The following is a 22,999-nucleotide window of genomic DNA, read 5'->3' on the forward strand; positions in this document are numbered from 1 at the left end:
GGTGGTGAAAAAAAAAAAGAAAAAAAAAGAAAAAAAACATTTTACCTGTTGTAGCAAGTCATTGACTTGGTGGGATCAATTTCGCAAAAAATGATGCATAGTTGGGACCGCTCAAAAATAATCTTTAGTTGGGACCCAAAATGGCGAAACACGCATATATAATTGAAACTGTTCCTATCAATTTTTGCCGAATAGACGTTCTATGTCATATTGTGTTATGTATGCGCGACAAAATCAAGGGGTTCTCATCTCTTCCCCATTCTATACCCTCTTCTTTTTTCGCTAGGGGATCTATGGAGAAAAATAGAAAAATAAGGATAATGATTATTGGCAATTCCATATTGTTGATATAATTAGTTATTTCTTTCTTAAACTTTTTTTCTTTTACATATGTCACATTTGACCATCTTCTTTCTTATTAGTTCATCATATATATATTACTATTTTTAAGTGCTTGTTTGGTTAAATGTAAAGAGTGTAAATTTCTTGGAATATTATCTTTCCATGTAATTATATTTTTTAGGAATTGCTAGATGTTATTTGGTGATTCAAAGAAAATGAAAATTTCCACTTAACTAGGTCCTCCTAGGTAAGTGACTTCCTCCATTTTATGGGAAGTTAAACTTGCTAGGAATTTCTACTTCTCATGAATTTATCAACCAAACAACACAAAAAAGATATCAATTTCTAAGAATTCTAACTTCATATATTAAATAATGCAACCTCTAAAATATAATTTATGGATGAATAAAGATCTCAAAAGATGATAATACCGCATCATTAGACTTTCCTTAATTACCAACCAAAAGAAAGTTTTAAGTTTTTAACTTGTACATTACACGAATTTGATAATTGGTTTATTTAATTATCGGAAAGAAAACAAATGAAGGATAATATATGAATGAACCAATAGAATCCATGTAACTTGGAGCTTTGGACAGACCCAATAAACCCAAAATTGAAGAAGAAATAATGTATAAACCTAAGAATACAAAAAAAAAAAAAATTGGTCTTATTTTTTTTATTTACTACATTATTATTTTAGGAATGAAGTCACTAATTTTATTCAATTATTTTATAAATATAAATATAATTGTTTGTGGTCTTGTTAAATTAGTCTCAACTTAATTTATAATATCAAATTTTTATAATTTTTACTTAAGTGAAATAAGAAATATTATTGTCGTAACTTTTAAAAATTATGCACGATAATGTAACAAATAAAAAAAACGAGGTAGTAATAAGAATGAATGGCTGAAGCCAGCTAAAATATCTAGATAGCCGCCATCTGTTACACGAACAAGATGATTCATCCAAAATTATATTATTCTTACAAAAGAAAAAGGAAATAAATGAGAAAAAGCCCAAAGAAAAATTCCATTATTTTAATTTTTATAACAATATAATTTCTACCAGCTCTCTGAATATTCAAAATAATTCCACCATGTATCTTCCTACATTCAAGGGAAGACACCTTTCCTCCATTTCTTTCGCTACAAGCTCCAAATTCTAGAACAAAAATATTAAAAAAAACTGTAAAAAAAATATAAAAAAATAAAAAAATAAAAAAAGAGCCCTTCAAATGTTCATTGTATAAAGATTGAATCTTTTGCATGTTATCATCAACAACAAAATACAGTAATTTTCTAAAAAAAGAAGAAAAAAATGTCATTTTTTAGAAATCTCCTAAAACCCTCAATCCTGAAATCTAAAACCCAGTTTCAATTTTCATCTTCAACCCTTTACACTTCTCTCTCTCCTACTTATTCCACCTCTGCTGCTGTAACAAGGCATGCTGGGCTTGAGCCCACAAAGCCCAATGAAAAGCCCAGATTGGTGGTGTTGGGCTCTGGATGGGCCGGGTGTAGGCTAATCAAGGAGATTGATACAAAGTTATACGACATCGTTTGTGTGTCACCTAGAAATCACATGGTTTTTACTCCATTGTTAGCATCAACTTGTGTTGGAACTCTTGAGTTTAGGTCTGTTGCTGAGCCTATTGGGAGGATTCAACCTGCAATTTCTAGGGAACCGGGTTCTTATTATTTTCTTGCTAATTGTACTTCTGTTGATACTAAAGATCATGTGGTATGTGTTTTTTTTTGGCATTTTTGTTTAATTTTTGATTTTGAAGTTTATAAAGTTTGGAACTTTTTTTATTTTTAGATTATGGGTATGTGTATTTATTATGAAATTATGAAAGTATTAGTAATATGCAGAATGTAGTACTTAGGATTATGTGCAGGAACCAGGTTCTTATTGTTTTCTTGCTAAATTGTATTTTTGTTGATACCAAAGATCATGTGGTATGTGATTTTTCTGCATTTTTGTTTAATTTTTTATTTTGAAGTTTGGGACCTTTTTTGATTTTTAGATCATGTGTATGTGTGTTTATTATGGGATTATGAAAGAATTAGTAATATGCAGGAATTAGAATGTAGTGCTTAGGATTATGAACTGGCTTCACATTGTTTTCTTGCTAATTGTACTTCTGTTGATACTGAAGATCATGTGGTATGTGTGTTTTTTTTTTTTTTTTTTTTTTTTTTTTTTTTTTTTGCATTTTTGTTAGGTTTTTGATTTTTTAGTTCATAAAGTTTGGAACTTTTGTGATTTTTAGATCATGGGTATGTGTGTTTATTATGAGATTATGAAAGTATTAGTAATATGCAGGAATTAGAATGTACTACTTAGGATAAATATCCAATTACATTTCAATGTTTTGATTTTCAGAGCATGTGTTATTTTGGAATTTGTTGATTTTAGATCAGGAGTATAGCTGTTTATTCTAGTGAAAAGGCAAATGTGTGCGAGAGGGAAAAGTTACAAAAATGAGTATGTGGTGATTAATAGTGAACTTCCATGAGAAGGAATTATAGTGATAAATTAAGGCAGGGCGGAGGAAGTATGAAGCCTAATCATAGAGGAGTGTGTGTGTGTGTGGTGGGGGGGGGGGGGGGGTTCTTCAATGTTTGTTTGTTTGTTGAACTGTAATATCATGGCTAAGTGCTTGTTTGGTTCAAGCCATGGAATAGAAAGAGAGTGGAGCTAAATAGAGGAGAGGAATGGTAACAATAATTGTTACCTTTATTGGTTGTGTGGTTCAAGCCGTGTAATGTAAAAGGAATGCCAATCATTACCACCAAGAAATGTTTTTTAAACTTTTTTTACTTGAGGGGGAAGGGAAGGTAATAGACTAGGGGAATTCATTGCCACCAAGTAATGGTAATGGATTGAGGAGGGGTTGAACCAAACATGAAAAAAGGAAGTAGCTAATTGATACTGTTTATTGGAGCCTAAAGCGTTGTAAGAGACATGCTCGTAAGTGTTAAACGTTGTAAAGTTTTATGGGTTAGTGTACAATAGTATCGGTACTGCAACCTTATATTGATCATTGGCGAATGGAAACCTAGATTTTATTCTAAGTATTTATAACCGTGTGAAATTGCTAGTTCGGTGGCGATATAATGTTAGATTGTTAATTACATGCATATGAATTTATGAAATGGACATGTTATGAGTACAAGTCATATAGTGAATTGCATATTTGGGTTATGAGCTCAGTCTAGGCCTTTCTTTTTCTTGTTATTTCATTTGATCAGAGGAGCTTGCAATTGGTTAATCAGGATTGCTTCTATGCATGTTAGGTACATTGTGAGACTGTCACAGAAGGAGCTCAGTCATTGGATCCATGGAAGTTCAAAATATCGTATGACAAATTAGTTGTTGCATCAGGTGCAGAAGCCTCTACTTTTGGAATTCAAGGGGTGCATAAACATGCAATTTTTCTTCGTGAAGTTCATCATGCTCAGGAGATTCGTAGAAAACTTCTCTTGAATTTGATGTTGTCTGATATACCTGGTATGGAACAATACTACATGTTTCATTTGTTATAGACTTAAGTAAGTTGATCTGGAGTTCACTGCATCAGTCTGCCTTTTCTCTTGTATCTAGGTATCTCTGAAGAGGAGAAGAAACGACTCCTGCATTGTGTTGTTGTGGGAGGTGGTCCAACTGGTGTTGAGTTTAGTGGCGAGCTTAGTGATTTCATTATGAAGGATGTTAGTCAAAGATATGCACATGTCAAAGATTACATCCATGTTACCTTGATTGAGGTATGACTTCTAGTTATATTGTTCTCAATTATTTTTCTAGGTTGCTAAGAAGCGGGTCCTTGGTTTTTTTTTTGTGTTGGACAAAAAGATATGGTGTAAGGTCAGGGATCTATATCTGTAGTATGTCCCTAACTTCAAAGGGTCCTCCAATATATTTCAACTTGGATGCCCAATCAGTGTCCAACTCCCACCCCTTATTTCTCTGATGTGGGAAAAATGAAACCAAACTTTGGTGGTGGTGCAGTTCCAATTTAATTGAGCACTGAGTTTTTCAGATAGTTTAACAATTGTTGTTTATGTTATTATTTGTTGACTGTTTTATTTACGTTGTTCATGTCTCGGCTGCTAGTTATGTTGTCTATTAGTATTTTCCTTCAGGATTCTCTCAGTGTGAATAGATTTTATTCCACATATGATGACATATCGAGTAGTGACATCACCCTAATTGCAGGCAAATGAAATCCTATCTTCCTTCGATGATCGCCTCAGGCACTATGCTGTGAAACAGCTGACTAAGGTGAGATTTCATTTGCTGTAACTATGTTTCCTTTTTGCTCCAATGCTAAAATCTGTGCAAATGCATGCTTCATTGCATAAATATGTCTCGGGAAGGTGTTAATCATGTCCAGAGTACCTGTGATGAGATTTTTTATGTCTCAAATATGTTGCAATCCTTATAAGGCATGTCCACTTGTTTTGTTTTACATATATTTTGGCTTCTTTAGCTGATGATTACTTCCAAGTAATGAAGGGGACACTGGAAATTGGAGCTTTTTATGGTGTTTTAGAGTTTTTATGTTTACTGGTTTTTTTCCTTGAGCAAATATGTTTTTGGTAAGACCTCTAAGCATTTAATGGTGGATTTGGGTAGAGGTCTTTTGTTGTTTGGATGAAAGACTACAAGAGGAGGTTGAATTGTAAATAGATCTCAGTGACTACTAGTGCATGGAAACGAAAATATTTACAATGATGACAATTAATGTAAGCGAGGATTATACAAAGAAAACCTTCATAGGCCCAATAGGAAGTACAAACCTAAACCATAAGGGATTTTGAGTCAAACCCTTGACTATAATAGGCCAACAACACTGTTACGACCTATGGCTCGGGCCAATTCTTGAGTTCCTTACAAATTAAGTTCCCAATAATGAGTCCCTCTAATCGTCATTCCTTTATGACTTTACAAGAAGTTTTTTCTCTTGACTCTTAGGCTTCACTCGAAGACTAACCACATGTAAGATTATCCTTTATATAAAGTTACCATTTCTTTTTATGCACCTATTATATTTCTGAACTCCAGCTAAATGCTCGTCAAAAAAAAAAAAAAAGAACTCCAGCTAAATGAAGAAAGCTATTGAGAAGCACTGCTTAATACTTACTATTGTTCACTTCATATGAAGTTTTTTTTTTTTTTTTCTGCAATTAGAAAATTCTAAAATTTGGGCTTCAGTCTGATTGTTCTTGCAGCTTGCCTTTTCTTGGCTGGCTCATAAATATGATTATCAAGTGATTGTTAGTTGTCAAGCCTATAAATGCTAGAATCGGCAGCAACAAGGTGTAATGAATTTATGCAAACTGAAGCTTTATTGTTTCTATTGTCCAATCTCTTTAAACGGTGCATTGAGATTGTATGACAGTGGTACATTTAGTGGAATATTTGTTTTGGAAAAGGGTAAATGTTATGCATAACTGCTAGGGTATAGATGTTACTGACGCGATCATCACTCTCTTATTTTAATTACATAGTTTCTCTCAGTCAGGAGTTCGTCTTGTCCGTGGAATTGTCAAAGATGTACAACCTGATAAGATAGTTCTTAGCGACGGTTCGGAAGTTCCCTATGGGCTTTTAGTATGGTCTACAGGTGTTGGTCCCTCGACCTTTGTAAAGAATCTTGGACTCCCAACGTCACCTGGTGGAAGGTGAGCTATATTTTCCCATGTTTTAACCGACATAAACTGTTTCAAGGCTTTTTGTATTTCAGAGTTTTAGCTGAATGTATGTTGAATTAGAAACATTAAGGTATCATCATTAGATCCCCAAAGATGCAACGGTCTATTGCTCATTTTACTCTAATTCATCTCTGATGTTAAATGATGTTCGAAGTTTCTGCTTGGTGCTTAAATTACAATTTAACTAAATGCTTTTACATAATAATATCTGCCTGTTTTTTCAGGATAGGCATTGATGATTGGCTACGTATTCCTTCTGTTCAAGATATGTATGCAATTGGTGATTGTGCAGGGTTTCTTGAAAGTACAGGCAAACCAGTTCTCCCTGCTTTGGCACAGGTAAAAATACACAAAGTTGAATTCGTTTGCTAAGAAAAGCAAATATATCTTATCCTTTTGGGAATATCGAAGATTCGAGAACCTCAAGATTTTAGAGCAGTATGCATTGTATAACTGCAAGATGACAAAAGGCTAAATATGTAGGTCATATCTTAGCTGCATCAAGATTCTTATTACATGGACTTAGCTTTAGCTCTAACATACAAGTTACAAGTTTCCAAAAGGGGTGTGTGTCAAGGTGTCAAACTTGGGAATCTTTTAAGCTTTATTAGCCTTAGGGCATTTTAGATTGGGGGTAATGTATTAAGGGGGTAATAGAAGAAAAATAAAGAGAATGCAGGTGAATGAAAGTTGTGGTAGATGAGAATAGGTGTTCATTGTGTATGGAGATGAGAAATATTACCCTCGTTTGGGGTTGATAGTTAGCCACCACCCTTCCTAGGGTAATGTATTCCCCTATAAATGAGGGTAATGTATTCCCATCTCTCTCCTTTATCTACAGCATCTCTTCTACCACCACTTACATGTACCTTTCATTTTTTTCAATTTATCTCCCATTACCACCCTAATATATTACCCCCATTCCGAGCATGCCCTGAATCTTAAGGTCTTCAGTGTCTCATATAACGTGGGTATGCAATGTGAAGCGAAGTTTACATATCACTTTACTCTGTGAGCCACCAGAACCCCTCAAGTAGCAACCATAGGTGATCTAGAAATATGAGTGACTTCCATTATAAGCTTGATTCCAATTGAAGATTGTTTTATCTCATGAATCTTGGTGTTTGATGTATATTAGAGCACAAGTTTAAAACTTCAAATCCAAGTTAAACTTCATTCGAGCTTGAAACTTGTATATTAGGACCAAGAATAAATTTTTGAGATGGATATAATTTTATCTGGGATGCCATGTGTCATCTATAAGTATATTGATATCCAATTTCATCAAGTTCATACTATCTAAAATTTAATCCTATATCATATGGAATCTTTGCTTTGAAAACTCAACTGCTTACTTATCTAACACTTAGCTCCTGCTAGTTTGTTGTTTCTTGGTGCAGCTTTCACGAAGTAGATTCATAAATCTTGCATATTTCTTTTTTGGTAGATAACCATTCATCTCATATAGCTTTCTTGTCATAGAAATTGATCATGTGACATATAAGACCATATTTAATAAAGTCCATTCGAAAAATACAATCCTGATTCTTTTGTTTAGAATAGAGTTAAAAACCTCACAATTGGAAGATAAAACAGTCCATATAACTGAGATAATTTTTCTGTATGAAACATAAAAGTATCATCTTCTTGATTTTCTTCAGTAGCTCAAATAGTTTTGGATAATTTCCTAGCCTTTTCCTTCGTCTAGCATCACATTGGACTGCTCCAATAAGGTTCTAGCACCTAATGAAATTCATGATGGTATGCTGTTGCAACAGGTAGCAGAACGGCAAGGAAAATACTTAGCCAACTTTTTGAACAAAATTGGTAAAGCTGGTGGAGGCCGTGCAAACAGCGCAGAAGATGTTGATATGGGGGAACCTTTTGTGTACAAACATCTAGGATCAATGGCAACTATAGGTAGCTATAAGGCACTTGTGGACCTTAGGCAGAGCAAGGTAGTATGCTATTAATATAAAAAACTAAGCATCCTTTTATGAACTTCTAATACATAATTCACACAATAGCTGATTTTTTACAGGAGGCTAAGGGCTTGTCACTGAAAGGTTTCCCTAGCTGGTTTATCTGGAGGTCTGCATATCTTACTCGAGTTCTAAGTTGGAGAAATCGACTCTATGTGGCCATTAACTGGCTGACTACTTTTCTTTTTGGTCGTGATATAAGCCGAATATAGACACTATCAAAGCAGAACCTACCACTGTAAGACCCTATCTTCTTTTATTTGTATCAAAAATTTCGTTGCATTTTGACCCTTTATTATATTGGCACCAGATACTTTTTTAGGGATGTTAATATTAACCTAAAGAAAAGGTTATGACAAAGATTGGCACTGCCATACCTTTCTAGTTCATGGGGAGCGCCATCCTCATACATTTATCGTACTGCTGCCCTTAACTCTTTTCAAACATCACTTTTGGTTTAGGTGATTATCCTGATGGACTTTAGCAGTTCCATAAGACTTAATTATATGGTTGCAAGGGTTTAATAATTAGGCTGGAATGTAATAGAACATGCCTCAAGGTGCTGAGGTGCAAAGCTCAGCGAGTCAGAACAATCACCTCTTAGTCTTCTTGAGGCACTTCAGCATAAAAGGGTCCCTCTAGTTAGACTCATTCTATATTCTATACTCCATCTGCAAAAAAAAGTCGCGTAGTACACAATGTCAATTGTCAACAAATTGTCATTTGAGAAAGTATTGTTTCATTGTACAGTGTAATTGTATATTCTAAAATATCTCCAGTTAAAGAGAGTGATGCCTGATCCAATGATTTTGCGATATTCAGAACTATAATGTTCCTTAAAAGCCATATTATATCCTTGATTTTGAGACGCCGAGACAGTGTACAATTATCTCTACACAAATAGGAGCTAAAGAAAGGAGGACCCAATTCTGTGTTTGATAGGATATGCTAATATGATGCTTCTCTATAAAAAATTGTGATGATACTTATAGCTTATTCTTTCATTTAATATCCAAAATTACTCTATTCTTGGTGAGCCTTGATTCTTGAAAGTGGAGAAAGAACTTGGATAATATAGTGGTTGTTTCGTTGAATGTAGGAACTGTACCTTTCTAGTAAGTTTTGAGGCAAGGAAGTTCTATTTGTGGGAAGTATATAAAGTTGTTTGGTTGCATGGGAAGTAAATAAATCTTTATGGGAAGTTCTACTTACCTGGTTGGAGGCTAGGCAAGTTAATTCCTCCATTTTGTGGGAAGTGGAACTTCACATAAAAGTGTCACTTCCTATATCTATATCAACCAAAGAATACTAGTACAATTTTGCACTTGTATGAACTTACACTGCCCTTCTTTTTATTCATGTGATCCGAACAAGCACTTAGTTTTGGTTTGAAGGAGTCATCATTTTGTACGAGGACGGCATATTTCTGGTGCTTGTGCCTTGAAGGCCCTACTGGCCCTTAAGTTCTTTGGAAATTTTCTTTGAATCTTCACTATCCATGATAATCAGTCATTTTGCTGTAGTTTTATCTCCTATGGGCGTGGTGTGGAAATTTGGGATTAAGCAACCCCTTTCGTTGGCTGGTTAGACAACCCAACTAGAATACATTCGCCTTTGGCTTGTACCTAAGTTCCAAAAAAACCTCTATCACCTCTATGGCTCTGCTACCCTCAATCCCTCATGCCTTTCCAAACACCACCTTAGCCCCACAGCATAGTCTAAGATTTTAGCGTTTTCCCTGATTCTTTTTCCACTCATATCCATAAACAAACTACAGTACACATTATATACCAAGGGCATGTTTTCACTGCATACGGAACGCCAACAGCTTTGCGACAGATGCCTGAATGTTTTCTTCTCATAAAACTTGGCCTGCATAATTTACATGTCATGTACATCAGATATTTCCTCTGTCCGAAACACCGAAACTAATAGTCAAATACTCAAATATACTGTTTTAGCATGACTATATATAATTGTAATTGTTTATCTAGATTTTCTGATCTACTCTGACTTAAATTAATTAAAGGGAGAGAATAGAAATAATTCGATTTTTAAAATGTGCTTTCTTTTCTGTTAAAAACTTAAAATCACGCTCTCTCCTCAATTATGAGAGGTTGAGACAATGTGACAACTAATTCTAGACCAAAGAAGGAAGGGAAGACCTATCCTCGGATATACCAGCTTCCATTATTTTTTTTTGAGGGGAAAACAGTAACCAATGTTATTAACCAATATCCAACTCCGCCAAGGCTAAGACACCTTGCGGGAAATTGTTTACAAAAACATGTTGCACCCCATTAGAAGGGTGGATTCTCGCAATGAAATGAGCTACTGTATTCCCTCCCCTCTTAACATGAGAAATAGAAAAACTAGATAAACTATCCCCAATCAAATTAATGTCTTCCAGCACAAGATCAGTAGGAGATCGCCCAAACTTCTTCCTAGTAATTGCTTTTGAAATATTGCTTGCATCACATTCCAGCTCAATGCAGTTGTAGCCAAATCTTTTCGCCACTTCCAATCCAAAGCGTGCCCCCATAGCTTCAGCAAGATTAACAGACCATCTCGCCCTATACCTTCGAACAACCACCAGCAGGACCGTCCCTACCGAGTCCCGCACCCCCACCCCCACCATACCTTCCTCCAACATGGCTGCATCAGTATTGAGCCGAAAACATCCCGCTTCAGGCATCACCCAGCTCGACCGCGACCGAAACTCCATCACTGCAGGAGCTCGGAAAACTGACGCTACATAACTCTTGTAATGCATGGTTCTAATGTCTTTCTCCTGTTATTACAGGTTTCAGCAGCGAGCAGCCATTGAAGAAATGCAAATCAAGGAATACTGAAGATACCTCCAATATTTTGTTCTTTTTTTTTTTTGTAAAGTATAGTAATGTTCATCATCCCACTATTCGAATAACAATAACGAAAGATCGATTGCTGATGTAGTAATTAAGTGATTTCTAGTGTAATGTCAATTTATTTTCCCATTTTTGATCTGTGGAAACTGCTGTCGAAAACTAGAGAGGAACACGAAACTTTGTCGCTGCTGAGTTTGAAGCTTGAAGCTAGCAGCTTGCTTTTTTTCAATGTAGCAAGAGTATGACCTCAAATCTAAATATTGGAAAATTTAATGGCTGAAAGGAGCTGATTACCTTTGTTTTAGTTTTTAGGATAATGTTTTCGAGAGTTATGAAGTTCGCTCTGAACGTGTATGTTACAATATTCTTCCTTCGTTCCATTATGATTGCAACATTCTCGTCTTGTGTTTCTTCTTCTTAATGATTGAATTTCTTATTAATAGTTTTGAAGAAAGTTACAACTCAACAAAACTATCCCATGATGAGGAGGAATAAAACAAAATGCACATCTATAAAAACTCCAGTAGATAATTATAGTGACAGTGTGACAATAGACTAGCTCACCAAACTTGTACCTAACCCAAAACTTATAGCCACTCATTCTTCATGGAATCTAGAAGACAAGCCCTCTTAGTATTACAAAAGCGAAAAGGAAAAAGAAGAGCAAATCAAACTCTATAAGGATTTGTTCTCCCCAATTTATTTTCAGTTCACTTTCGTTCAATTCAGTTCAGTTGTAATCAAATCAGTTCAATTCAGTCATTTCAGTTTCAATTATCATTTCTGTTAGTTATAATTTAATTCATTTCAGTTCAGTTGCAGTCCGTTTAGTTCAGTTATTTTATGTCAAAGAGAATATGCCTACGTGTGGTATACAGTTTGGCACCAATCACCATGATCCTTATAAAAACATTGCTGTTTTCTGAGTACATACGTAGTGGTGGGTAAATTCCTTCATTCAAAGAGCAAAGAACAGGAAACATCAAATCAAGAAAAATGGGTGAGAAATTGTCTTCAAATGATTCAGAGATCACCCCACTGTTAACCCCATACCAAATGGGTAATTTCCATCTTTCTCATAGGTAATCATTTATTAAAACCTTATTTCTTCATTTTTATTTATTTATTTGATTACCCTTATATGTTTAACTAAATGTCATAATAATTCAGTAAACCGTAATTAATATAATAATATTTTCTTATATGATTAGGGTTGTTTTAGCACCACTAACAAGATTCAGGTCTTATGGATATATTCCTCAACCACACGCAATTCTGTATTACTCTCAGAGAGCTTCAAATGGTGGTTTTCTCATATCTGAGGCAGCTGTAGTTTCTGAAACTGGTCGAGGGTACGTTTCACGCCTGATCTATAACAGGCTCCCATATACTTTATGTGTTCTATTTCGCAAAAAGATATTTTAGAAACTAAGGTTGTTCATCGCAAAAAAAATTGACTATAAAAAAACTTCACATATAATTTGCGTAGAGTCTCTTATAAGTTTAAGATGAACCTTTTTTGGTGACAATAAAATCACTTTTGTATATTCGTATTGATACCATGGATTTCATGATTGTCGAAAAAAGAAAAACACTTTAATAAATTGAGTGACGCTAAGGGCATAGCAGTTCTAATAGTGGTTGTAAACTTGTAGTAGCTGTAACTGTTGAGGGTAGCTGCTAGCTGTCTTGCCTGTCTACTAGTAGTTGTTAGCAGTCAGCGATTAAATTAGTTGTTTAATTAAAAGTTTAACGGTTGGAATTGTAAAAGACTATAAATGACATTTATTCTAATATGAAATGAAGTAAAACAATTTCATATGTTCGTTCAATAGTTAAATTCAATATTTCCTCCGTTCCATAACAAGTGAAACACTTCTCTAAAAAAAAACTCTCACATATAGAGAGAAATTTTTCACTTATTATGGAACGGAAGAAGTATTTATTTTTTCAAAGAAGTTACACAAAAAATAGCATACGACTTTTTAGCTGCTCAAAGAAATGTATATCCACAGCTGCTACTCATAATCTATTTCAAACTGCTACCCGCTATTATAACCACTACCTTACCAAACACTAATAATTTTCTTAAATAGCATTTCAATATGTCCAACAGCTAAGCACTACCTCAAACGCTAGTGCCAAATAGAACATGTGAGTAGGATAATTTACTAAATCACTTGCAACATCTTCTATTCTTCTCCAAATAGCATTTTTCAATTGAATTGTGCAGGTACAAAGACACACCTGGTATATGGACAAAACAACAAGTTGAAGCATGGAAACCTATTGTTGATGCTGTGCATGCAAAAGGGGGTATATTTTTCTGTCAGTTATGGCATGTTGGACGTGTTTCAAACAACGGTAAACTAACTTTTATCCTAAAATGCTTTTTATTATCTCCAAATCGACATATCAACTTTTTTTTTTTTACAAGGAAAGAAAATCAAAACCAGGCATTAACATAGGACGAGGGATGATAACACAGTCTGACGGATATATCAACTGATGATGTCGTATTTCCTTTTTACTGAAAAGTGTTAATTAAAAACTTAGTTAAGAAAGTTGAAAATTGTACCTTTTAGACAAAAATTAATTATTTTTACTTATTATCAATATTCAATAGATCAGCTTTTGGGGCCATAACAACAATCTAGGCTAAAATCACTTACGATTACTTCACAAAAGCAATATGTATATCAAGGATGTTTTGGCCTAGTGGTTAAGATTGAGATACTGTGAACGATATGTCACATGTTTGAATCCCCTCTCCCTTTCTAGTAGCTTGGAATTCGAGGGGGTGGTTCTATGATATGAGATCTTGAATACTACAAGCTACTAAGACCTATACATCGGGATCAATTGAGCCTACATAATAAGAAATAACGTGTCATAATGAGACGAGAAAGGCGATGCCAATCAATCGATACTCTGGTTCCCCATATATCAGATTATATTCGATAATTCAGTCGTAAATAATTAGAGAAATCGCTCAAATATCAAACGAAAATCTAGCAAGAGGTAGCAATGTCAAATGTAAGTTGTCTTGAAAGTTTGTGAGTTACTGGGATCTTTTGAAAAGTTAGTGATTGGCAAATGATCCTTAATGTAAGTCACTTAGCTAGCTAGGTGCCTTCTAAAGTGCTTTTCTCCCCTGCATTTTGCTAAGCCAAGGTATTTTTGTTAGCATTCCAGCCAAATGGGCAAGCTCCAATTTCTTGCACTGATAAACCTGTACCTGAAGTTTGGAGCAGTGGAGAATCATATTCGATCCCAAGGCCGTTAAGAACGGATGAAATACCTTTTGTTGTGAATGAATTCAGACTTGCTGCTAGGAATGCAATCGAAGCTGGTAAGTAAATGTCGAATATTGCCAAGTGATTATATCAAAAAACCTTTTCATTTTGAAATGTGACTCTTTGAATGCAATATTAGGCTTTGATGGTGTTGAAATCCATGGGGCTCATGGCTACATCATTGATCAGTTTATGAAAGACCAAGTTAATGATCGAACAGACGAATATGGTGGATCTCTAGAGAATCGTTGTAGATTCGCTCTAGAAGTAGTTGAAGCAGTTGCAAAGGAGATTGGTGCAGGGCGAGTTGGGTTTCGAATATCTCCTTTCGCCAATTACATGGAATCAGCAGACTCAAATCCAGAAGCTCTAAGTCTCTATATGGCTGAATCCCTCAGCAAGCATGGAATTCTCTATTGTCACGCAATCGAACCAAGGATGATAACCGCGACAGAGAAATTCGAGTCTCCTCATAGTCTACTACCTATGAGGAAGGCTTTTAATGGTACTTTCATTGTTGCAGGAGGTTATGATAGAGAAGATGGAAATAAGGTTGTAATGAAGGATGATACTGATCTTGTAGCATATGGTCGTTTGTTTTTAGCTAATCCAGATTTACCCAAAAGATTTCAACTTAAGGCTGCTCTTAATAAATTTAACAGAGATACATGTTACATTTCTGATCCTATTCTTGGTTACACTGATTATCCATTCCTTGAAGAAAGCCACCAAATGAAGATATGATATAGATTATAGCATCAGTTATTTGTACTAGTATATGTTTTTTGCTCTTGTACTTAGCTTGTATGAGTGTATCTATGGTAAAAACATTGTTTAGAAAATACAACTTTGTGTATCTTTTCATGCATATGCTCCTCGCACAACATGGTTGCTAAATGTAATCCTATCTTCAATATACTTATTAGCCCCTAAATATACCAAAACCACCATTTTGTGGGAACTCAAAATTCCTAGGAATAATTTCTAATTCTTTCATTTTGCTACTTCATTGTCAACCAAACCACTCACCAAATCTTCAATTCGAAATTTGTATTTATCGTATTTTCTCATATCAACCAAACAACCATTTAAGCCCAAAACCCATCCCAAACGAAAACAAAATTCAGGCCCAAAAGAATCTGCCTAAGCTCGAGCATTTTCTAAGCCGTGCATGCTTTGATCAGGTATAATAACAACAAGCCAAAATCATTATTTAATATTTATTTTGATTTTATTTTATAAAACAAAAAAATCTTACAAATATAAGAATTACGACATATTATCTCCACATTCGAGTTGCAACTATTATAAAACGAACTAAGTTTTCTACTTCAAAAAGAATCGACCCTTTTCAGTTATTACCAAAGTGTAATAAGTAATAACTACTCCCTTCATATCATAATATAGTGCTTGTTTCTCTTTTAAGGTCAAACTTTAAATTTTTGACCAAATATTTACATTTGTATATGAGAATATTTATAGTACACTTGGGTGCACCGTGCTCATGGTACACCCAAGATTATTTTCTCCAAATAAGCAAAATGAGCGAATGAGCAAAATGAACGAATGAGCAAACATTTTTACTCATTTAAGAAAATGAGCAAATACTTTTACTACAAAATGAGCAAATGCTCATATGAGCAAATTTGGTGTCAAATGAGCACATGAAACTCTAATTATTTACTAAAATACCCCTGAGTGTACCATGCTCATGATACACTCGGGTGTACCATGAGTGAACTCTTTGTATATATAAATAAACATATTCAAGTGGGATACTGTTAGATTTGTCTCAATGTATAGTTTCATTATATATTTTTATATTTTCTATTAATAAGATATTGAAAATATTGGAGGTCGAATATATGTCTTGAAGACCGTATAAAAAAAAGAAACAAACACAATATTATGATGAGACGGAGAGAGTAATAAGTAATAACTTTGACGTAACTTAGATTTTGTTTAATGGATGTGACTATGTTAGCTATTCCCCCTTAAAAAAAATCACCAACTGCACCCAAATTACAATTAATGACTTGCTCAGTCAACATTTGACTCACTCTTCTCATCACTCATCCAAACACCCGTCGTTCCTCTCTCCTCCATTTTTCCCAGTCGAACACAAAAAAACGCGGCATTTTCACACTCACACACCAACAACAGATAGAACGTGTAAACTAAGTCGTCAAATTCAATCAAATCATGTCAAATTCCTAAATTTAAAACCCTAGGAGAGAGAAAATCCAACACATTCACACACACATTCACACAGTCGCCGGAAAACTTCCGTCAATGTAAAATGGCCACAAAGCCAACGCCGTCTCCGGCGGAAACAATCAACCGGATACTTGAACAACTCTGTACTTCCGATGACGTCATCCCTTGGGAAACACCTCGTCGGTTCACCGTCTACGCCGGTCGTCTTCACCGTATTATTGTCAACCTCTCTCGTCTTCCGCCGGAGATTCTATATTCTCCGACGGTTCATACTGCGCTTAAAGGAATCTCCGGCGACATTGTTAAAGCTGCTGAAACGGTGTCGGTTTATAGAGGGAGAAGTAAGATTTATGTGCTCATGAATTGTCGTTCTTTGTGTTGTTCTCTTCAAGATCGAACTGTTGGAATTGGTGGATGGCTTGCGTTGCTTGAAACTGGTCTTTCTGGTTTTCCGGATGTGAGGAAGAAAGTTTCCGATCTTTCTAGAGACATGAAGCAAGCTCAGTTCACTGTATTGATTTTTCTCTTTCTCTCTCTTTTGACCAATTTTTTAGTGGTTGACGTATAATTGAATTTGATTTTCATGTTGATTATGCTGGAATTTCTTCATTAGATGATCTTAATTAGGTTTTGCACTCTACTGGATTTCGGAATGTGTTTTTTTGATTTGTACTTGTTCGTTATTTTTTATTTTTTATTTTTTTAAGTATTTGATGAGAGTTTGTTTACTGTTTTTGGAGATATTATTTGGATATCATATTATAAGTTAAAATTATGAAACTAGGTTTCCAGATTTAGTCTGTTGACAGTCCGAGTTTCTTGCAGAATGTTTTCTTTAGTAATTCACGACTTTGCATGATTTTTCTGCTTTAATTCTTGAGGAGATATTTGGTTTGACCATTTGTGGCACATTTTGTTGGTTGGTGTGTGTGTTGGGGGTACCTAATTTACAATGATTTTGAACTTTTTTATATAATTATAATATTTTGTGATTGTATATTCGGTAATAAAAGTTGTATGTTGAGTCATAAATGTTGCGTATGGAACACAAATGTTGTTTCTGAAAATGAAGGTTTTAGCTTATTTAAGGTGAAAATTTTATTTAATGCGCGACATTTGTGATTTAATATAGTACAACATTTAAATGAAACTAGTTTTTACTTTTTAGGCCCAAGCTATGTTCCTGGTAAGGAAAATTTTCATTTATCAATATTGTACTTTAAATTGATAACACTAAATTTTGTATATGAACCATGAGGTCATGAGATCGAAACCTTCGGTATGCAATTTCTAATTTTTTTATTGTACATGGATTACATTAACTAAAACTCCCTTAGAGAGAGCGCCATGTGGCGCTTTTCCTTGTTTAGGAAAAGCCTTCTAATATATTTTTATAGATATCCTATGCAAAAAATGTTATGAAGACATATTGTTTATAACTGTTCTGAACTGGGGGGGTTAAGAAGCTATCATCTTTTTTTACAGTTGGGATATTGTGCTCTACTAGCTATTATTTGCATGTGAGGGTTTTGAAGCTTAACTTTGAGATATGAATATTTGGTAGGTAACAGAGAATGAAGAGAGTGTATACTGCACGCTACAGAAAGAAGGGGAAGGAAGGCCAATAACCAAACCAGTGCAGAGTGCCATTATATTAGATTTAGCTCGAGCTCTAGGGATTGAACCTACTAACCATGCCGAGTTATTGCAACATGTTGAGCTATTGAAGAATGACCTTGCACGTTCGAATTCAGTGTCTGAGAGACGGATTCTCATGTCTTTGCAGAGAATCATAGACAGCTGGTCAGCAGAGCCAAACATATCAGCTTTGAGCCTAGATTTTGACCTAGATGACGAGTCCCAGATTTTGCCTTTCAAGAATTTTTTATGTCCGTTAACCAAGGAAGTTATGAAAGACCCTGTGGTGTTGGAGTCGGCGCAAACTTATGAGAGGACTGCAATTGAATATTGGTTTGAGCATTGCTTGAAAGATGGTCGAGATCCCACTTGCCCTGTCACAGGTCAGGTGCTGAACTCGTTAGAGCAGAAGCCAAACATTGGATTAGCTGGGGCAATTGAAGAGTGGGTTAACAGAAATATTGATATTCAAATCAAGTCAGCTGTGAGCCATCTTAGCAAGGATCCACCTTCTTTAGATTGTGTTGAACGTGTATTGGATACCATTTATAAGATATCAGAAGAGCATCCATCAAGCCGGTATAAAATTAGAAATTCTGGCGTTGCTGTTCTAATCATTAATCTGCTCAAGAATTACTCCAAGAGCATTGGCTCCCTTTTGAAAACCAAAGCTCTCATGGCTTTGCTTACTATGTCAAAGGACGAAGATAGCAAGGTGAGTTCATGTTACTTTATTTTTGCAAAGTTCTGCATGTTGCTAAACCTTTTTCTTTCCATTGTTGGATCATACTGTTCTATTATAAAGAGGACTAAGATATTTTTTGGAGGAATTCAGCTGGCTGGGTTGACGAGAACTCTAACAATAGTGAATCCTATATTTTTTTTTCTTGAACTGTTATCAATCCTTGCATACTCATGGAGCAGCATTGCGGTTGTTGCGTAACTTCGTAATTATACTCTTTGAATCCAGTTTAAAAGGACTTTGTTCCATATAATCCCGTGATTGACAAGGATTACAGTGACATTAGTCTAATTAAGAAAGAATATGTAAGGGATACATTTGAGAAGTTAAAAATCCATATTGATTGAGGAATGGTTTGGTGAATAGTGGATGTATCTTTTGAAAATGCTTGTTACCTGGTCTTCATCGTTGTCATCAATTAGGTTCTCCATGCCCGTGTGAGGAGTTATTTAGCACTTAAAAGTTTTGATGCTTGGGTGTATATCCTCAAATATAACAAGTAATTTAGAGGAACCATGACGCATCAGTTTCCAAATGTTCCAACTCTTTAAATTGCCAGTTGGTGTACATGCTCAACCCAGCTTATAATGCTCAATCCAAAGGGTAGAAAGTAGAAACAGGGCAAAACTGCCCAGTGGATGAATATTTATGATGTACTATACATAATTCATTCTTAGGAAATAGAATTAGAACCCTGAAGACAAAGAAAATCTTGTAGAAATATCTAAGTTGTATTTTGTTAGTTATAGATTAATGAATGGAGTCTTCATTCTTGAATATTGTTTATTTACCTTTGTTCCTGTTGTTTGATGTGCTTGTGTAATGGACTATTTTTCCCTCTAATAGAGGTGCTCCACAAATGTTTGTGATCGAGTAAATAGTTTTATACTAGTGGATGTGAGATAATACCTTTTGTGTTTTAACTTAAATTCTGCAATGCTCTTCACTTAATTTCAGTCTAACTCTGTAATCGCTTCGTTTAAATTAGTTGAAGCTCAGAGCCATCTGTTTATGATATATTGTCTTCTGAGTTCTGACTAATGTGTTTATTGTTCTAGACTATTATGATTGGGGAAGGCATTACAAAATTGGCTATTAATAGTCTTGGCGGAAGTATAGAGAAAGAGAAAGAATTTGCTCTGAGGTTATTGGTTGAATTTACAGACAATGAAGCTTATTGTGCTAAAATTGCATCGGAGAAAGGTGCATTTCTTCTTCTTTCAAGCTTGGCAGAGAATTTGGAGCATCCTGGTTTGTCCAACTTAGCAGAGGAGGTGCTAAAACGTCTAGAGGTGATTGATGAAAATGTTGAACAGCTGGTAGCAGCAGGACGACTTGAACCTTTACTTAGTCGACTTTGTGAAGGTGGGTATGATTGTAGAACTCATTCCTCATTACATGCTATTGGGAATTGTGTTCTCCTCGTCTACTGGTATTAAGTCAATTCATTTAGTCCATTTCCTAAGTTCTAATTTATATTCCCTTCAGGCCACCCTCATAATATTGGACATGTTTGTCCAACATTTGAATTTGCCTTAAATCTATTGCCTGTTTATATCAATGTTTGCTTGTTCACGGTTCTATTATTTTATGTTTCCGTGGCAAGCAGGATCTCGTAGCATCCAAATAGAGATGGCATCATTGTTGGGGAAGATGCCTTTGACAACTAGCAATAAGGAACAAATTGCAAATCGAAGTGCAAAAGTTCTAGTTCAAATGCTGTGTGAGCCAGAAACTAGGACAGCAAGTCTACATGCATTGTGCAATCTTTCCTCTTTGGATGACAATGCAACTATTCTTGTTGAAGCCTCTGTACTTCCAGCCATCCTAGACATTCTCCTTGCATCTGAGAATGCCCTTCCACATCATAAGGAGCTGGCTGCTGCTATACTTGCCAACATTGTGTCAAATCCAGGGCACTGGGAATTGGCAGAGGTTGACAAGGAAGGACATTCTATGCTTTCATCTTTCATTGTCTCTCAACTGATGCGGCTATTATCTCAAGTAACCCCTCAGTGCCAAGTGTCTGTTCTTTGCATCCTCTGTGGAATTGCTTCTTCCCCCAAGGCATGTGGTAAGTTCTTCGTGACTTCTCATGCACAAAGTAATACATTTTTCACGTGCTACTGCTAATTTAGCATAATGTCTTCTGTTTGAAATTCAAATTGTATCTATGTACTGCAGAAATGCGTCCCTATATTTTAACATTCTAGCGGCTTTCTGAATTAATTTTCAGATCATATTCTAAATTAACTTTCAGATTGTCATCTTGCAGTCTTCTTGAACTTACATGGCCAATGCTATGTCTGCAATTCATGATGAGTCATCTTTACAAACTAAAATGCTAGATGTTAAGATTGAAGATGGTTAGTAATCAAGTAATATGAGCTTAGTTTAGAGTTGGTGAAAAGTGGGAAGGAAATGGATGTTTGGTTATATAATTATATATAGCCATTCCCTAGATAAAGGTTGTATGTTATCATGCCTGTACATTGATACACACAGAAATACTAACAAATTTTGTTCTTTTATCAGAGCAGGTAGCAACCGACATAATATCCGGGGATGGCTTTAAAAGCATAATGCAATATCTTGAGCACCCCCAGACTGAACATAGAATCCATGCCCTTAGGCTTATAAGGATACTATCTGGAAGTTCTGGTGGTGATTTTTTTGATGAGCTCAGCCGTGGAAACAAACTCGCTCTTTTGAAAGAGAAATTATTAGACACCGAGTCAACAAATAGTGAACGATCTGATGCTGCTTGCATACTTTCGAACCTTCCCCTGTCAGAAGATGGAGTGAGGACAGTTCTAGGAGCTGATTTCCTGAAATGGACGGTTATGACCCTCAAAGAACATCAGCGCATCCCCAATGCAAGAACTTCGAGGTCATCATCAAGTATGTTAGAAGGGCTTCTTGGTCTTCTACTCCACTTTGCTCGGAGCACAGACTCACAGACACTTGCTTGGGTTAAGGAGCATCACCTCATTGTAATCTTCCGTGAGCAGCTCAGATTCCTTTCACAACCAAGATGTAAACAGCTTGCAGTCCTTGGATTAAAACACTTGTCAGAATCTGGTAGCTTACTTATTGGTGATGGAGAATCCGAGCCATTACCTCCAAATGGATTCTGTTCGTCTATGGTGTTCATGTGCGGAAGAGCATCTCCCGAGTTCTCAACATGTCCAATACACAATGCACCTTGTGAAGAAGACAATGAGCTGTGCTTGCTCAAGAACGACTGCGTTAAACCCTTGGTTGATCTCCTCCTCGATGAGCAGACAGAGGTTCAAATCGCTGCTGTCGAAGCACTTTCCACTCTGATCCCAGATACTTTCCATAATTTCAGGCGGGCTGCTGATGAGCTTGATCGCCTTGGCGTGGTAGATGCTGTAGTCAACCTATTTATCGAAGTTCGGCCTGGAGAGCTTCAAGAAAAGACTATATGGATGATCGAGAAAGTGTTAAGAGGCGAAAGCACAAGCCAAAGATTTGCCCTTAACGATACGTTAGTTAGGGCATTAGGGGAAGCCTTGAAGCTTGGAAATGCTAACACAAGAAAACTTGCTCAAGACGCTCTTACCAACTTAAAGCAGTTATCTGGTGCTAGTGGGAAGATTTCTGGTCCGATGCGTACTTGGAGGTAGTTTATTTTTCATCGGTTGTATTATGTTGTATTCTTTTTTTTAGATAAAATATTATGTTGTATTCTTCACATCAAGTTAGTGGGTGTATTTAGTGAAATCCACAGCTTTTTTTGTAAAATTTTTGTCTATAAACATTGTAAATTTATACTACAATCTGCTAATTTAATGTAGTAATGTTTACTGCAACAAAGTGGTTTCTTCACTATTTTATTCTACCAGAATCAGCTGATTTACTGTAGTAATTTTTACTGCATCAGAATGCTTTCCTCACTATTGTATCAGCTCCTTTAGTCACTTGCTTGTTCTAATTACATATCACATATGGATAGTTTACAGTTTCACATAACTGAAATTGACACGATATGAGCACAACTGAACAGATGGTAACATAAGCCAGACATAATACTACTAACACAGAATCAACCCAACCTAATCGGAGTCGATTAAATCGCCATATGATCTTAAATTAATATAATTTTCGATATAATTTGTGAAAGAGCCTAAAATTGACATGAGATTGAACACAAATATGACATATATCC

The 22,999-nt window shown here is 35.5% G+C and overlaps 3 protein-coding genes across 6 annotated transcripts; all 3 read left to right on the top strand.

The window, feature by feature from the left end:
* Positions 1-1,343: 1,343 nt before the first annotated feature.
* Positions 1,344-11,335, top strand: LOC104899937 (internal alternative NAD(P)H-ubiquinone oxidoreductase A2, mitochondrial). Of its 3 annotated transcripts, none has more exons than XM_010687229.4 (9): positions 1,344-2,088; positions 3,648-3,861; positions 3,955-4,115; positions 4,567-4,632; positions 5,872-6,035; positions 6,290-6,404; positions 7,844-8,023; positions 8,107-8,285; positions 10,851-11,335. In XM_010687229.4, the coding sequence occupies exons 1-8, from the start codon at positions 1,666-1,668 to the stop codon at positions 8,257-8,259; spliced, it is 1,476 nt and encodes a 491-aa protein (XP_010685531.1). In that variant the 5' UTR covers positions 1,344-1,665; the 3' UTR covers positions 8,260-8,285; positions 10,851-11,335. The 3 variants fall into 3 exon arrangements, with proteins under 3 accessions (XP_010685531.1, XP_057246670.1, XP_057246671.1); XM_057390687.1 differs by lacking the exon at positions 1,344-2,088 and adding an exon at positions 2,102-2,306; XM_057390688.1 differs by lacking the exon at positions 1,344-2,088 and adding an exon at positions 2,468-2,514.
* Positions 11,336-11,473: 138 nt separating this feature from the next.
* Positions 11,474-15,078, top strand: LOC104899938 (putative 12-oxophytodienoate reductase 11). Of its 2 annotated transcripts, none has more exons than XM_010687230.4 (5): positions 11,474-11,996; positions 12,126-12,266; positions 13,148-13,278; positions 14,102-14,266; positions 14,350-15,078. In XM_010687230.4, the coding sequence occupies exons 1-5, from the start codon at positions 11,911-11,913 to the stop codon at positions 14,952-14,954; spliced, it is 1,128 nt and encodes a 375-aa protein (XP_010685532.1). In that variant the 5' UTR covers positions 11,474-11,910; the 3' UTR covers positions 14,955-15,078. The 2 variants fall into 2 exon arrangements, with proteins under 2 accessions (XP_010685532.1, XP_057246672.1); XM_057390689.1 differs by having other exon boundaries at positions 14,159-14,266.
* Positions 15,079-16,237: 1,159 nt separating this feature from the next.
* On the top strand, positions 16,238-22,710 carry LOC104899939 (U-box domain-containing protein 44). The gene is made up of 5 exons (XM_010687231.4): positions 16,238-16,938; positions 17,992-18,780; positions 19,866-20,172; positions 20,417-20,881; positions 21,343-22,710. The coding sequence occupies exons 1-5, from the start codon at positions 16,510-16,512 to the stop codon at positions 22,455-22,457; spliced, it is 3,105 nt and encodes a 1,034-aa protein (XP_010685533.3). The 5' UTR covers positions 16,238-16,509; the 3' UTR covers positions 22,458-22,710.
* The last annotated feature ends 289 nt before the right edge of the window (positions 22,711-22,999 follow it).

Source organism: Beta vulgaris, chromosome 7 (genome assembly GCF_026745355.1).
Source record: "Beta vulgaris subsp. vulgaris cultivar EL10 chromosome 7, EL10.2, whole genome shotgun sequence".
Taxonomy (NCBI): Eukaryota; Viridiplantae; Streptophyta; class Magnoliopsida; order Caryophyllales; family Amaranthaceae; genus Beta; species Beta vulgaris.

Bases quoted from the DNA above. Each gene is read 5' to 3' on its own strand.
- LOC104899939 (XM_010687231.4), top strand. From the start codon at position 16,510: ATGGCCACAAAGCCAACGCCGTCTCCGGCGGAAACAATCAACCGGATA. The intron at 16,939-17,991 runs GTATTGATTTTT...AATATTTGGTAG, and splicing joins TGAAGCAAGCTCAGTTCACT to GTAACAGAGAATGAAGAGAG. The intron at 20,882-21,342 runs GTAAGTTCTTCG...TTCTTTTATCAG, and splicing joins TTCTTCCCCCAAGGCATGTG to AGCAGGTAGCAACCGACATA.
- LOC104899937 (XM_010687229.4), top strand. From the start codon at position 1,666: ATGTCATTTTTTAGAAATCTCCTAAAACCCTCAATCCTGAAATCTAAA. The intron at 4,116-4,566 runs GTATGACTTCTA...CCCTAATTGCAG, and splicing joins TCCATGTTACCTTGATTGAG to GCAAATGAAATCCTATCTTC. The intron at 6,036-6,289 runs GTGAGCTATATT...CTGTTTTTTCAG, and splicing joins CCAACGTCACCTGGTGGAAG to GATAGGCATTGATGATTGGC.
- LOC104899938 (XM_010687230.4), top strand. From the start codon at position 11,911: ATGGGTGAGAAATTGTCTTCAAATGATTCAGAGATCACCCCACTGTTA. The intron at 11,997-12,125 runs GTAATCATTTAT...TTATATGATTAG, and splicing joins AATTTCCATCTTTCTCATAG to GGTTGTTTTAGCACCACTAA. The intron at 13,279-14,101 runs GTAAACTAACTT...TATTTTTGTTAG, and splicing joins TGGACGTGTTTCAAACAACG to CATTCCAGCCAAATGGGCAA.